A 16,220-nucleotide genomic window follows, 5' to 3' on the forward strand; every position below is an offset into this window, starting at 1 on the left:
TAATAAAAAGTTTTTCTAACATTGGAGTATATATGACCTACTTGGAGAGAGTAATTCACCAAACTCCTTCAAGGTAGTCCATACAACATGTTGTAGACTAGGTTCACCATTTGGTACAGCCATTTTGAACATTTTTGTGAATTCTTCTTCTGTTATTATTTGTTTTCCTTCTTGGCGCAGCCTTTCAAGTTGTGCCATCATAACAACAGAGAGAATAGACACAGGTTGTTTCTGAATTGTTTCACTTACAGCTTTCCATACATTCTTTTTCAATATTTTGGATGGAATCTGATTAGAATTTTCGTCAGATATAATTAAATCAGGAATCGTCACACTATATTTGCGTATCTGTTGACCGTAGGATGTATAAAATAAAGTTTGAACCTCGTCTTTGAAATCAGCTTGTTCACTGTTCAAAAGACCATATGTAAAGATATTGCTATCATACCCCACACAACATCTTATAGTATGGATCAAATTTTGTAACCGTAGAATTTCTCCTGCAGCAGAATTTAAAACTTTGGCACCATTAAATGTCAGCAAAAATAAACTTGTCCTTGTAAATAAGTAATGGCATCCGTATTGAAATAGTTTCTCATCTGGCACAATGAATATTTCTGTATTGACAACACCTCTATGTAAATAATCCTCTTCTCTTTGTTTGTTTACCTCCCCATTGACCAGAGAGTCATTACTAGCATGTAACCTGAAAGATTTCAATATTCACACATTATTTTACATGATATATATGTGTACTGAAACATCAATAACTTAGTTTGAAAACTTTCTTACCGGGGAATAAACAATGTTCCAAGAAATTCAGAAAAATTATTTGGCTTAGTGTGTCAGTTTAGTACAAACCAGAGTACATATTCAAATAACATCTATTCCTGATATGTATGTGATAGTTGCCACTGAACATTAAACAATAATATCCATCAAGATAATATAAAAGTTAGAAACAAGAGTGCACATTCTGAAATGTCTCGCCTGTTTTACTGACTATGTTACAAGTCTTTAAGATAAAGGTTTTTCTACAAGTATGACATAAACTTAACATTTTTAAAGATCCATGACAATGAGGTCAAGGTCAGATAAAAACTGTCACACAGACATGTACACCTTACAATTATTCCATACACCAAATAATTTATAGTTGACCATTGCTTATGGTAATTGAAAAACAGACCAAACCACAAAAACTTTAACTTTAACAATGAACCATGATAATGAGGACAAGGTCAGATGATACATGTACCCGCTAGACAGACATGTTCACATTACAATCATTCCATACACCAATTATAGTTGACTTATTGCTATTAGTATTTGAAAAACAAACCGAAATCAAAGAGCTGAAAGCTCTGAGAAAAATGACGCCATAGTCTCTAATATTGGGATATTTTTTATGCAAGTCTTGATTTTCACATAATTTACCTACTGAATCTTAGGAGACTTTTCAGTTCATGGTAGGTACCGTAGGCTGACTGACAATAGAATAGATATAATTTTTTTTTAATGTCTATGGCTGTTTTATTTGTTTGTCAAGATAATATATGTGTGAAGTGAAGATGACTACTGGTTGTTCTTTTGTACAAAGATATAGCTCAAGACTACCTGAACGATCTACAATATTCAAAGTAATATGTGAATTTGTTTCTTGCAATTTCATTATTCTTAGTCAAGGATACATTAACAGACTATCCCCTTCTTTGTAGAATTATTTAACAAAATGATTATGAAGAGCCTGTAGTAAGCAAGCTCTTATACCCCACATAGTCCTTATTTAAGTGACCTAGTGACATTGTTATTTCTGTTACTTGAAGCATGATCCATTTCTGTAGATTTAGACAATAGTATTGTTATACTAGTTTGACAATTACAAACATAGTGACACCATTTATACAACCAAATTTCATTGTTGATATATATATAAACTGAAATCTTAAAATGACAACATAAATTATTGCAGAATTTTTTTTTTTCAAATGATTTACAAAATGTAATGTTTGTTAGTCATTTATTTCAAATAATTAACCCGTACTAAAATAAGGAGATGTGGTATGATTGCCTATGAGATAACAGTCTGATAACTATCCACCAGAGTCCAAATAATGTGGCTGTTGGCAGTTATAAGTCACTTTACAGACCTCAATAATCAACAAAACTGGTTCATTGTTTTCAGGCACCATAGGAAAAAGAGGAGTTGTGGCTTGGTGGCTTACAAGAAAATATAAGAAATATGATAATAATAATATAAATAAGATAAATGGGGAATGTGTCCATAGGACATAGATGATGCCCTTGCTTGCATATAACCTTATAAAGGGCTATAACTCAAGAACGGTAAAAGTGACACTACTCAAATTTGTACTTGATCTGAGTTTTGTGGTAATAAGCATTGTGTATAAGTTTTCATAACATTTGGTAGAGGCAAACTTAAATTAGAGAATAACAAGAATGTGTCCATAGTACACGGATGTCCCACTTGCGCTATCATTTTCTAAGTTCAGTGGACCGTGAAATTGGGGTCAAAACTCTAATTTGGTATTAAAATTAGAAAGATCATTTGATAGAGAACATGTGTACTAAGTTTCAAGTTGATTGGACTTCAACTTCATCAAAAACTACCTTGACCAAAAACTTTAACCTGAAGCGGGACAGACGGACGAACAGATGGACGAACGAACGGACGCACAGATCAGAAAACATAATGCCCCTACAACTATCGCAGGTGGGGCATAAAAACGAGGATTTGGCAATTTTTCCATTTGTAATAGGGGCATAACTCTAGAACAGTAAAAGTGAGGCCACCAAAATTCAAACTTTTTGATCTGTGTTTTGTGGTAATAAGCATTGCACATAAGTTCATAACATTTGGTTGAGGGAAACTTAAGTTTGAGAACGGAAACAAAAATTTCAGCAATTTTTCCATTTGTAAAGGGACATAACTCTAGAAAGGTAAAAGTAACGCTACCAAAATTCATACTTGATCTGTGTTTTGTTGTAAAAAGCATTGTGTATAAGTTTCATAGCATTTGGTTGAGGCTAACTAAAGTTAAAGAACGGAAACGAAAAATGCAGCAATTTTTCCATTTGTAATATAATGGGGCATTGCTCTAGAAAGGTAAAAGTGACGCAACCAAATTTCAAACTTGATCTGTGTATAGTGGTAATAAGCATTGTGTAAAGTTTCATAACATTTGGTTGAGGCAAACCAAAGTTAGAGAACGGAAACGAAAAATTCAGCAATTTTTCCATTTGTAAAGGGGCATAACTCTAGAACGATAAAAGTGACGCCACCAAATTCAAACTTGCTTTATGTTTAGTGGTAATAAGCATTGTGTTTAAGTTTCATAACATTTGGTTCAGGAAAACTAAAGTTAGAGAATGGAAACCAATTTTGGGACGTACGGACTTACAGACAGACAAGGGTAAAACTTAATGCCCGCTCCGCTACGGCAAGGGCATAAAAATAAGAGCGACAAAAAACACAGGACTAAACCACTGGACTATATATAAAGTGCTCCATTACTAATCCTTAATAGAGGAGCTGCTGATCTATACTCAAGACAAGAAAGATGTTGAGGACTTAGCCAGGGCAAGCAGAATTTTGAGACTTAGGAACAACAGAGTAGATGTGGGGACAATCTGCCCTATTTGCTGCCACCTATTAAAATTAATGCCTAGGATAGTAATTAAACCCATGTGCATTTAATCTGTTGTTCTCTTATGTACATGTATGATATATATTAAATGCAAATAAAATGCTCCGCTGGGGGCAGCTTGATACGACCGCAGAGGTCAAACCCTGAACAGTTGGGGCAAGTATGGACACAACATTCAAGCTTGATACAGCTCTGAATTTGGAATGTGATTAAATATTCAAGTAAAGATTTCTTGCTGTTATGCAATACACTGTGCTGTTGCGCAATACTTAGAAAATCTGTTGTCAGACTATAAATAAATAAAGTTCAATTTCTTCTCAATTTCATATTTGAAATTTATGAAAATCAATAGGGAGATTACATCAATAGCTATAAATAATTCACCAAAGTTTCATGAGAACTGCTGAAAGCATTTTTGAGTTATTGTCCAAAAACTGGAAAATTCCCCCTTTCTTCATGAATAAAACCCCATAACTCAGAAATGTAAAATCTAAAATTTATAAAATTCTAAAGGGAGCTTACATTAACAGATATAAACAATTCACCAAAGTTTCATGAGAACTGCTGAAAGCATTTTTTACTTATTGTCCGAAAACTGGAAAATCCCCCTTTTTCATGAATAAAACCCTGTAACTCGGAAACGTTAAATCTAAAATTTATAAAAATCCAAAAGGGAGCTCATGTAAATAGATATAAACAATTCACCAAAATTTCTTGCAAGTTGGTGAAAGCATTCTTGAGTTATTGTCGGAAAACTGGAAAATCCCCCCTTTTTTAATGAATAAAACCCCAAAACTCGGAAACGGTAAATCTGAAATTTATTAAAAATGAAAGGGAGCTCACGTCAATAGATATAAACAATTCACCAAAGTTTCATGCATATTGGTTAAAGCTTTTTTGAGTTAATGTCCGGCATGTTGACGACGGATGGACGGACAGACGGACGGACGGACAGACGGGCAACGGTATACCATAATACATCCCGTAAACGTGCATATAAAAATTACGAATCTAAATACACGGTTAAATTCAGCATATCAAAGAACCCCAATATTTCAATTTTTGATGAAATCAAACCATATCATTATTATTTGCTTTTATATATAAATAAAAAATAACCAACTTAAAATGGAAAATTTAAAAGAAAAAAAAAAATCCCCCCCCCCAAATTTTTTAAACCCCCTTATGATTCATCACCCCCAAACTCAATCCCAGCCTTCCCTTTGAGGTATGGTACCTTGCAGTACAATTTCAGAGAGATCCATACACTTGAACACAAGTTATTGTCTGGAAACTGTAAAAATGCTTGTTTTTTGGCCCCTTTTTGGCCCCAAATTCCTAAACATTTAGGGCAATTTCCCCCAAACTCAAACCCAGCTTTCCCTTTGTGGTATGGTACCTTGCAGTACAATTTCAGAGGGATCCATACACTCGAACACAAATTATTGTCTGGAAACTAGAAAAATGCTTATTCTTAGCCCCTTTTTGGTCCCTAATTCCTAAACGTTTTGGGCAATTACCCCCAAAACTCAATTCCAGCTTTCCCTTTGTGATATGGAACCTTGTAGTACAATTTCATAAAGATCCATACACTTACACACAAGTTATTGTCATGAAACTAGAAAAATGCTTGTTTTTTGCCCCTTTTTTGGCCCCTAATTCCTAAAATTTTGAGGCAATTACCACCAAAATCAATCCTAGCATTCCCTTTGTGATATGGAACCTTGTGGTACAATGTCAGAGAGATCCATACACTAACACACAATTATTGTCTGGAAGTTACAAAACTGCTTATTTTTGGCCCCTTTTTGGCCTCTAATTCCTTAACTGTTGGTACAATAACCCCCAAAATCAATCCCAACCTTCCTTTTGTGGTATTGAACCTTATGGTAAAATTTCTTAGAGATCCATTCACTTAAACTAAAGTTATTGTGCGAAAACCAATGTGTCTTCGGACAATGACAATGACGACGACGACGACAACGCCAACGTCATACCAATATACATTTTTTGCAGTCGTATAAAAATGCAGCTGTAATGTAAATATGGTAATTTACATCATTATAACCTCATTTTTTTTATAAGGACCTAGCTAGACCTATTTCTTAGGCAAGGTATATTATATAACTCTGAAAGCAATACAATCCCTTTGTAAATGCTAATTATATCTGCTGTTAAACAATAATAACAAAATAGTGGTTATTTCTAGGTATGAAGTAACAACAACCTGCATTTTAAGTAAACAAACATCAATGAACAACCACGTGTTTGTCTGCTGTGCTTAAATTATAAAACAACCCATCAGCTTTATTTACACGAATTTTTGCTAAGACAGATGGTTAAACATGTCTGTTTACATTATAAGTTTTATAAACAATTATTTGTCATTATGACTTGTGTTTGCATGGAAATATAATGAAGATAACATTGATTTTTACCGTAAAAAATTGAATACACATCATTCCAGAGATGTACACACCAAACACATCCTACTTTTGTAACGATGGATGGTAACGTATAGCCACTTCTATATCAGTAAATGTAATTGAATAAGCTACCCGAAATAATAAATAATTTGCATATTCATGGCCGGACACGCAATTGTGTCAACTTTTTTTTTGATGGAAAAAATGTAAACATTGAAAACCGCCATTTTGACGTAGGAAACAAACTTATTTTCAATCTTGGATTAAAGGACATTGCGCACATTGCCAGCATATGCATAATCAGTCATGTAAAAATATATCTTTTAATTTGTTTTCTACACTTACTATTTTATGTTTAAGTTAATTAATTTAATGTTTTAATTTCAAACAGAACAGAACATCGTTCTCAAAGACGAAAAAAAAATTATATAGGTGGAGCTGTTTATGGGCGTGAATATTTTAGGTACAGGTAGTTTTTGTGTCAACAGATTGACCTTCATCTGTCAGATTCAGGCGTTTGCCCTTCAACTGTCTGCAGCTATAACTTTGTAAACAAAATACAAATGCACCGCGTGGGTATAACCATATTACTAATTTTCGATTCTTAAAAACTTCGTAAATCTTGATAAAGAGCATTATCTTTCGTGTGGATATCAAGAGTATGGATATCAAGATGATTCCAATTATTATTTTTTTAATGATTTTAAAGTTCAACTGACAAGAAAGGTTGACATTCTTTCAAGAACTGTTTTGTCTAGCGATTGGTTATCATTGGTATGTAAAAAGTCCAAAACCATAACAAAACGGATCTATTTATATTCTGATTTTTTTACGGATTGTAAAGACATGCACGCAAAAGCGAAAGCTCGTATAAATATGAAAAATATACCAAAGGGATAGCTCAAAATACCATTTAATAACAATAAACATATGGACAGGTTAAGAATGAATAAGTATGTAAAATACGGAACCGAGTTCAGAAAGCGACTTGGAAGCGGTAAATGACTTCTGGTCAGCGGTATAGGAAAATTGACTGCGTCATTTTCCAAAAAACAAAAACTTAACATTGACCAATGAACCATGAAAATGAGGTCAAGGTCAGATGACACTGGCTAGACAGACATGTACACCTTACAATCATTCCCTAAACCAAAAATAGATGACCTTTTGCTTATAGTACTTGGAAAACAGATCAAAACACAAAAACTTAACATTGACCAATGAACTATGAAAATGAGGTCAAGGTCAGATGACACCAGCTAGACAGATATGTACACCTTACAATCATTCCATACACCAAATATAGTTGACTTATTGCTTACAGTACTTGGAAAACAGACTAAAACACAAAAAATTAACAATGACCAATGAACCATGAAAATGAGGTCAAGGTCAGATGAAACCTGCCAGTCTGACATGTACCTCTTACATTCATTCCATACACCACATATAGTTGACCTTCTGCTTGTAGTATCTGAGAAACGTAACTTTGACTTTGATCACTGATCCATGAATTGAGGTTGAGGTCAGGTCAACCCTGTCTGACAGACATGTAGACGTTGCAAGGAACCCATATATATATACCAAATATAGTTATCCCATTACTCATAATAAGTGAGAAGTTCACATGATAAAAAAACTGTAATTTTTTTTCAAGCAACTGCTGAACCATGAAAATGAGGTCAAGGACAACAGGTATATGACAGACGGAAACTTCGTAACATAAGGTATCTGCATACAAGGTATGAAGCATCCAGGTCTTCTACCTTCTGAAATATAAAGCTTTATACAAATAGTTTACGCCGCCGGATAGTAATACCTTCATTTGTATGTCTCGCATACTGCGACTTTCGTCATAGGCGAGACAAAAAGGAAGATTTTTGCTACAAAAAAACACAAATTGCCAATGTTACTTAAAGGTGAACTGTAATTAATAGAGTAACAACTTTAACCAAAGCCATTTAATATTTCAATGTTGATCAAAGTGGCCAAATTGATATAAAATTTTATTGTAAAGGAAATGTAATATTTAAATATTGTTACATCATCATTAGTTGCTGGGGAAAAATAAGTCACTAAACCATGAAATTTAGATAAGGTTACGAAAATGATGTTGATCAAAGCTTTATTTTATAGACTAAAGTACTGAAATATTATGATAATAATATCAAGGTTTTTTTCTTTAGAATATTACAGAAATATCAATGATCTTTTACAGTCTAAACATGTACTGGTCTTAAATTTCTGCTATCTTTATCAGTTTGTATATTAGTATTGGTAATACCAGTATATATGATCAACACTTATAATATGTAAATTTCATAAATATACATATAATTTTTATGGCATAGTTGTTTTTTTATTACTAGCTTTCCTTCTTCATTTTTTATGAAGTGTTTCCTTGTGAATAGATAAATAAGTTATATAATCTTAATTTCACAGACAGGAAATGTAAAATGTGATACAAGATTGATATTTAGTGTACATGGTAAGTGGAAATAAAGTTCTTCAGTGCAATTTTGTTTTGCTACCAATGAACAATTCAAAAAATCAGTATGAGTCTATTTTCCTATATATAAATAGTAGTAATGGTACTAACCTTGTAGTTTCCTCTGACTGTAACAAATTGTCATATGATGACCAAGGCATAAAACTAACATCCCCAGCTTTACTCATGTCCATTGTACATTTAACACATTCATACAAACAATGTGCACTGCTAGTGTCTGTCTTTAAAAAACTTGACGGCACTAATAATTTGGCTAATGCTCTTGCCTCATTGCCACATATAAATATCCTAATTTTCGGTAGTTTTACTATCCGATTTGATTGAAACTCTGACAAAATTTGATTGTTATTGTTTAATACTGGTGGTTCTGGCACAATTAAATGAACTTCTGAGTTATCAACAAGTTTTTCATTTTCTAAAAAGTTCATATGGGACTCGTTAGAATTTGAACAACTAGATCCAGGTCTAACAACATTAAATAATCCCGACACTAGAGTATTGTTATCAGCTTGTTTATATTTCAAGCCAGTTTTAGCTGCCTCAGTTTTAGAAGGATGCACTGCCATCAGTTTTTGTTCACCGGGGAACAGTTTTCCTGAACCAGTGGATTTCTGTGATGTGGAACTATTTTGTCTCATTGGTTTCCTGTTTTCAGGTTCATTAATCGCAGGATTTATCTGCTTTGCACTGCAAATATCTTTGGCTTGTTGTATTTTGCCCCTGAAATCTTCAACAACATCTTCTGGTCGCTGCAAAACAATCTTGGCTGTTATTGAATCCTCCAATTTATCCATCATTTTGAATGCCTACAAAGTAACAATCACCACAATAAGCAAATGAAATAAAATTAAATCCTGGTAAAATAACTGATTGTTATACAATGCCTAACATATTTCAGATAGTCAATCAGCATTTGGGTATGTTTTCCAAAAATGTTTGAAAATCTGTAATCAAAAAGCCTTAAAACTCAGTGTTTTTGTAATTTAATCAGGTGAGGTGATGATATTACAAGAAACTAATCAGAAAAGAATGACATGAAACAAGAAAATATGAAACTGTTTCATTTCTTATTTTACAAATTCCCATGGTACTTTGTTTCTTTTCTTTTTGTTCTGTTTCTTAAGTTAGTACTTATGGTTGTCTTGTTTTTTGTTTTAGAAATTATAAGAAAAGTATTGATATTGATTATCAAATGCATTTTTATGAATAATTCGACAAAAATATCAATCCCAGTAAATTTTACCCAAAATACTGCAAAAATTAAGTGTGACACTCCCTTCACAAGGCATCAGATTCAACATTCCCTTTCTGATTGAACGTGGCTGGTCATGTTCCTTGCCCTCAAAGCAAGACAATGAACTATTAAAGTGGCTGGTCATGTTCCTTGCCCTCAAAGCAAGGCAATGAACTATTAAAGTGGCTGATCATGTTCCTCACCCTCTAAGCAAGGCAATGAACTATTAAAGTGGCTGGTCATGTTCCTCACCCTCTAAGCAAGGCAATGAACTATTAAAGTGGCTGGTCATGTTCCTCACCCTCTAAGCAAGGCAATGAACTATTAAAGTGGCTGGTCATGTTCCTCACCCTCAAAGCAAGGCAATGAACTATTAAAGTGGCTGGTCATGTTCCTCACCCTCAAAGCAAGGCAATGAACTATTAAAGTGGCTGGTCATGTTCCTCACCCTCTAAGCAAGGCAATGAACTATTAAAGTGGCTGGTAATGTTCCTCGCCCTCTAAGCAAGGCAATGAACTATTAAAGTGGTTGGTAATGTTCCTCACCCTCTAAGCAAGGCAATGAACTATTAAAGTGGCTGGTCACGTTCCTCACCCTCAAAGCAAGGCAATGAACTATTAAAGTGGCTGGTCATGTTCCTCACCCTCTAAGCAAGGCAATGAACTATTAAAGTGGCTGGTCATGTTCCTCACCCTCTAAGCAAGGCAATGAACTATTAAAGTGGCTGGTCATGTTCCTCACCCTCTAAGCAAAACAATGAACTATTAAAAAGTTATAAAACAAGAGCAAACCTCATGTGGTGTTGCCAAAGCCTGGCCATTTATAGATCTGATGTAATCACCAATCATCAGCTTGCCTTCTGCAGGGGTATCCTTCACTTCTACAACAAGTGTGTACCAATCATCTTGTCGCTAAAAAGATAATATATATTTCTATACTATGGTTATCATTTTGTACATTACTTCTACAATGAAAACGTTGCATCCCATAATAATTTACATATATTTCTTATCTTATAAAAGTATTAAATTTATTGAAAAACAAAATTACATATCAAAATAAAAATGTATGCATGATATTTCCAATAATATAGGAATATGACCTCACCCTTAAATGGTGGCATACTTGGTAAGTCAATAACCTAATATAAGGATTTCATACCCTCATATCTCCATTGTATGTCAAGGCAGCATAGTCTCATTGACAATCATACCCCATCTCCTCATTTTTATATATGTACGAAAAAAAAATCATACAGCATATGAGAATTCAGTTAAAGAATTACAAGAGAAAACTAGAATAAGACACCCTGGTACTGTGATCAAAAATAAAGATACCTCAGCCTGCATAAAAACCCTTCTGAGGTAAATGCAAATTCAAAGGGAATATGACCTGTATTTCATGTTTCATAACAGTGTTTAAATCTAAAAAGACTTCATTATAACCTGGGGAAAAAAATGTTAAGGTAACTAAAGGGAATAGCTCTCGAACAGTAAATGTAAAATCCATCAAAACAAACTAGACTTTTTTTATGATCCATGATTTTGTGATCAAATTTTAAGATTTGGGCAAAAATGTACACTAATTATGATACTGATATTAAAATAAAATGCTCCGCTGGGCGCAGCTTGATACAACCGCAGAGGTCGAACCCTGAACAGTTGGGGCAAATATGGACACAACATTCAAGCTTGATACAGCTCTGAATTTGGATTGTAATTAAATATTTGACACAGCATAGGTTTCTGACACAGAATGATTGTGGTCTAAGAACTCAAAATTTTTTAATTTACCTATTATGGTCCAATATCCAAAATCTTAATACATACACAGTTAGATTCAGCATATCAAAGAACCCCAAGAATTCAATTTTTGTTAAAATCAAACTAAGTTTAATTTTGGACCCTTTGAACCTTAATGTAGACCAATTTGAAAACAGGACCAAAATTTAAGAATCTAAATACACGGTTAGATTCAGCATATCAAAGAACCCCAATATTTCAATTTTTGATGAAATCAAACCATATCATTATTATTTGCTTTTATATATAAATCAAAAATAACCAACTTAAAATGGAAAAGTTTAAGAGAAAAAAAAAAAAAAAAAAAAAAAAAAGGAAAAAAACATCCCCCCCCCCCCAAATTTTTTGAACCCCCTTATGATTCATAACCCCCAAACTCAATCCCAGCCTTCCCTTTGTGGTATGGTACCTTGCAGTACAATTTCAGAGAGATCCATACACTTGAACACAAGTTATTGTCTGGAAATTGTAAAAATGTTTGTTTTTTGGCCCCTTTGTGGCCCCAAATTCCTAAACATTGGGCAATTACCCCCAAACTCAAACCCAGCTTTCCCTTTGTGATATGGAACCTTGTAGTGCAATTTCATAAAGATCCATACACTTACACACAAGTAATTGTCCGGAAACTCGAAAAATGCTTGTTTTTTGCCCCTTTTTGGCCCCTAATTCCTAAAATTTAAAGGCAATTACCCCCAAAATCAATCCCAGCCTTTCCTTTGTGGTATGGTACCTTGCAGTACAATTTCAGTGAGATCCATACACTTGAACACAAGTTATTGTCTGGAAACTAGAAAAATGCTTATTTTTGGCCCCTTATTCCTAAACGTTTTGGGCAATTACCCCCAAACTCAATTTCAGCTTTCCCTTTGTGACATGGAACCTTGTAATACAATTTCAGAAAGATCCATTCACTTACACACAAGTTATTGTCATGAAACTCGAAAAATGCTTGTTTTTTGCCCCTTTTTTTGCCCCTAATTCCTAAAATTTTGAGGCAATTACCTCCAAAATCAATCCCAGCATTCCCTTTGTGATATGGAACCTTGTGGTACAATGTCAGAGAGATCCATACACTAACACACAAATTATTGTCTGGAAGTTACAAAACTGCTTATTTTTTGCCCCTTTTTGGCCCCTAATTCCTTAACTGTTGGTACCATAACCCCTAAAATCAATCCCAACCTTTCTTTTGTGGTATTGAACCTTATGGTAAAATTTCATAGAGATCCATTCACTTAAACTAAAGTTATTGTGCGAAAACCAATGTGTCTTCACAAAATTTTTTGCGGTTGTATAAAAATCACCTTTCAAGGTAACTACTGGCATTACTCAACTCTTGAACAGTAAATGTCAAAACTATAAATATCAGACTTGAACTATATTTTATGCTCTATGATATTTTGTTAAAATTTTAAACATTTAGGCAAGTTGTTCTTTAATTATAATCTGGAAACCAAACTTGTAAGGGATGGACATGTACATCACTATATACTCCTTCTTCAATTAGGGGTATACAAAGGTAGACAGGAAACCATATTAAACAGTTCAAAATTTGACCATAAAAATGCATGATAAATCACCAATACTATAGAATTACCACACAACAGCAAGACATCCAACTGTTACCAAAATACACTCATATATATCTATGAGTATGACACCCACCCAAAATCAGAATTAGACAATATCATATTTCAAAGTTAAGTGAACTGTGAAATCTAGGTCAAAACCCTAGTATGGTATATATTTTAAGAAGTTCACACCACAATGAACATATGTGCACTAAGTTTCAAATTGATGTGTCCACAGCCTAAGGATAAACTACCTTCAACCAAAACATTTACTTGATACTGGATTGACGGACAAACAGATGGACAAAAAGACCAGAAAACATAGTGCACCCTTCCTACGTAGAAAATATAATACAACTATAAAAATGCATGACAACAAACCCTTACAAGAATACATAATCAAGAATAGAACCAATATTGCTCATCTGGCAAAGATTAGCCTTTTTGATATTTATTTCAAAATCAGGATTAAAAAAATATCTACAAAATCTTCAAACACCCCCTAGAAGTTACTGAAAGCAGTTATCTTTCTATAACATTCAATATATACCTTGTATTTGAAACTGACAAACAAAAAATAGGGCACGATGCATATATTAATCAATAATATTACAATTTACTGGTGTTTCTATGTTAAATGTTGGATCCAAATTTTAATTAAATCTGCAAGTTTTTCAATAAACTGTAGTTTTAGATATAAAAGTCATGATAAAGGGAATTTTTACCTAGAAACTATCCAATGAAACAATATTTACAATGAATATTGATGAAATAAATCACAACACATAGGCTTTTAGGATTGATAAGGTTAACATTGGCTTGACTATTTCAAGTACAACATCCTTAGCAATATAATAAACATATTTAACTACACAAAGATGAATTCATGTGGATGACATTTATTTTCTGTCAATATAATATCACAGTAAGAAAAGTTGACCTTAATACCTGAACATGTCAAAGAGAATCGCCTAAATTATCTCAATTCGAAACAAGGCAAAGAAATTACAACTAAGTCATTCCTTTGAAATAACATGATCTAAATCCTGTATTTACTATGTGGCAACCAGTGATTTGATATATCATTATAAAAGTATTCCAAACAAACTATAGTAATAAGCAGTAGCAAATTCTTCAACTTGTGATAAATTATCTTATCAGTGTCAGTCAGCTGTAGTAATTAGGTCATAGTTAAGGAGGCACTTAATATACATAAATACATATGTATCTACCTAAAATGCAGACCAAATAAATGGAAATACATATTCCATTTTTTTGAGAATCTGATCGAGGTATTCATTAAAATATGATACAGAATTTGTCAAATTAATAAACCTAAAAATATATTGTATTATCTTCAAAGAGCAAGGCAGCTATTGAGAGAACATATTTTCTACTTTTTGTAAAATAAAATAAAGAGCTGCGCCATAAGCGCATGATAAGGCTGTCGCTTTTTCAAAGAAAAAAGTTCCATTACTCCTCAATGTCATATCAGAAATTTATAAAAAACTAAAGGGAGGTTATTTTAATAGATATAAACCCGTCACCAATTTTTCATGAAAACTGCTCAAAGAACTTTTGAGTTATTGTCCGAAAACTGGAAAATCCCCCTTTTTTAATGAATAAAACCCCATAACTGAAAACTGGAAAATCCCCTTTTTTAATGAATAAAACCCCATAACTCAGAAACGTAAAATCTAAAATTTATAAAAATTAAAAGGGAGCTCACGTTAATAGATATGAACAATTCACCAAAGTTTCATGAAAACTGTGCAAAGCAATTTAGAGTTATTGTCCAAAAACTGGAAAATCACCCTTTTTCAATGAATAAAACCCTGTAACTCGGAAACGTAAAATCTAAAATTTATAAAAATTGAAAGGGAGCTCACATCAATAGATATAAACAATTCACCAAAGTTTCATGAAAACTGCTCAAAGCATTTTTGAGTTATTGTCAGAAAATTGGAAAATCCCCCTTTTTTAATGAATAAAACCCCATAACTCGGAAAAGTAAAATCCAAAATTTATAAAAATCGAAAGGGAGCTCACGTCAATAAATATAAACAATTCACCAAAGTTTCATGCAAACTGGATAAATCGTTTTTGAGTAATTGTCCGACATGTTGACACGGACGGATGGACAGACGGTCGGACAACGGTATACCATAATATGTCCTGTAAACGGGCGTATAAAAACAGGCTATGGGGCATGAACCTCTTAATTTGTGTGGACCCAGGCAACTCTAAAAACATTATAAAGTCTCTGTATCAGAGCCATCACTTTAGGCACCATTAACAGTGAGAAAGAATTTTAATTATTATTCTGTAAACTTACGTAAGTACACTGTTTAATTTTGTATTTAAATCCAAAGTTCTGCTTGTTGCCTCTATCGAGTGTTATTGTTTTAGTTGATGACCACTTGACACAGTGGGGATATTTTATATAGATTTCTGTATTACCCTGTGGGTTAATATTTGGTTTTGGTTTCCTGGTTGCTGAATCTAGAGAATTACAGGTACATGGTTCTGGGTTATACATCATCTCACTCGGAGAATTAATAACAGGTACAGAAATATTTCTATCTTCTAAAAAATGTCCTGGAACAAGCGAATCGAGTAATGATTCTGCAGAAATTATTTGGTTTGTACTTTCTTCAGGTTTGACTTGCTTGATCTTTATTGAAGGCCGACCAGACATTTCACTTGTATAAGATCCAGATGGGTCACGATACCTTTTCAAGTCTAAACGACACACAAGAAGTTCTACATCAGGTTGATGAGTTTGTAACAGGTGAAGAACACAGTCTTCTGTATAAGTCTCAATATTGGTGTTGTTTATGGAAATAATTCGTTCATATTCAGCCAAATTGTGTCCCTGTATCAGCCGACATTCGTCTTTCACCCTTGTCACAATTGCATAGGTCTTATCACATATTTTACTCTGGAAAATAAAACATTATATATATTCAATTTGAGATATCACTATTTGTTTACAACCATCACTCTGCT

General features: G+C 33.4%; 1 protein-coding gene and 1 long non-coding RNA gene across 13 annotated transcripts in view; both read right to left on the reverse strand.

The window, feature by feature from the left end:
- Window positions 1–16,220, reverse strand: part of LOC127729053 (uncharacterized) — a 48,808-nt gene that overhangs the window by 12,763 nt on the left and 19,825 nt on the right. For all 12 annotated transcript variants that reach the window (XR_007994493.1, XR_007994487.1, XR_007994492.1 and 9 more), the window contains 4 exons: window positions 15,547–16,152; window positions 10,630–10,749; window positions 8,694–9,409; window positions 42–706 (listed from right to left, as the gene is read on the reverse strand). Coding sequence is in view for 4 of the 12 variants with exons in the window: in XM_052236697.1 (XP_052092657.1) it covers window positions 42–706; window positions 8,694–9,409; window positions 10,630–10,749; window positions 15,547–16,152 (2,107 nt within the window). In the remaining 8 variants the exon portion in view is untranslated. The remainder of the gene's footprint in view (window positions 1–41; window positions 707–8,693; window positions 9,410–10,629; window positions 10,750–15,546; window positions 16,153–16,220) is intronic.
- On the reverse strand, window positions 11,921–13,942 carry LOC127729477 (uncharacterized). The gene is made up of 2 exons (XR_007994647.1): window positions 12,521–13,942; window positions 11,921–12,209 (listed from the first exon to the last, which is right to left on the reverse strand). It is a non-coding gene; the product is annotated as an uncharacterized LOC127729477 (long non-coding RNA).

This window comes from Mytilus californianus, unplaced genomic scaffold (assembly GCF_021869535.1).
Source record: "Mytilus californianus isolate M0D057914Y unplaced genomic scaffold, xbMytCali1.0.p SCAF_1, whole genome shotgun sequence".
Taxonomy (NCBI): domain Eukaryota; kingdom Metazoa; phylum Mollusca; class Bivalvia; order Mytilida; family Mytilidae; genus Mytilus; species Mytilus californianus.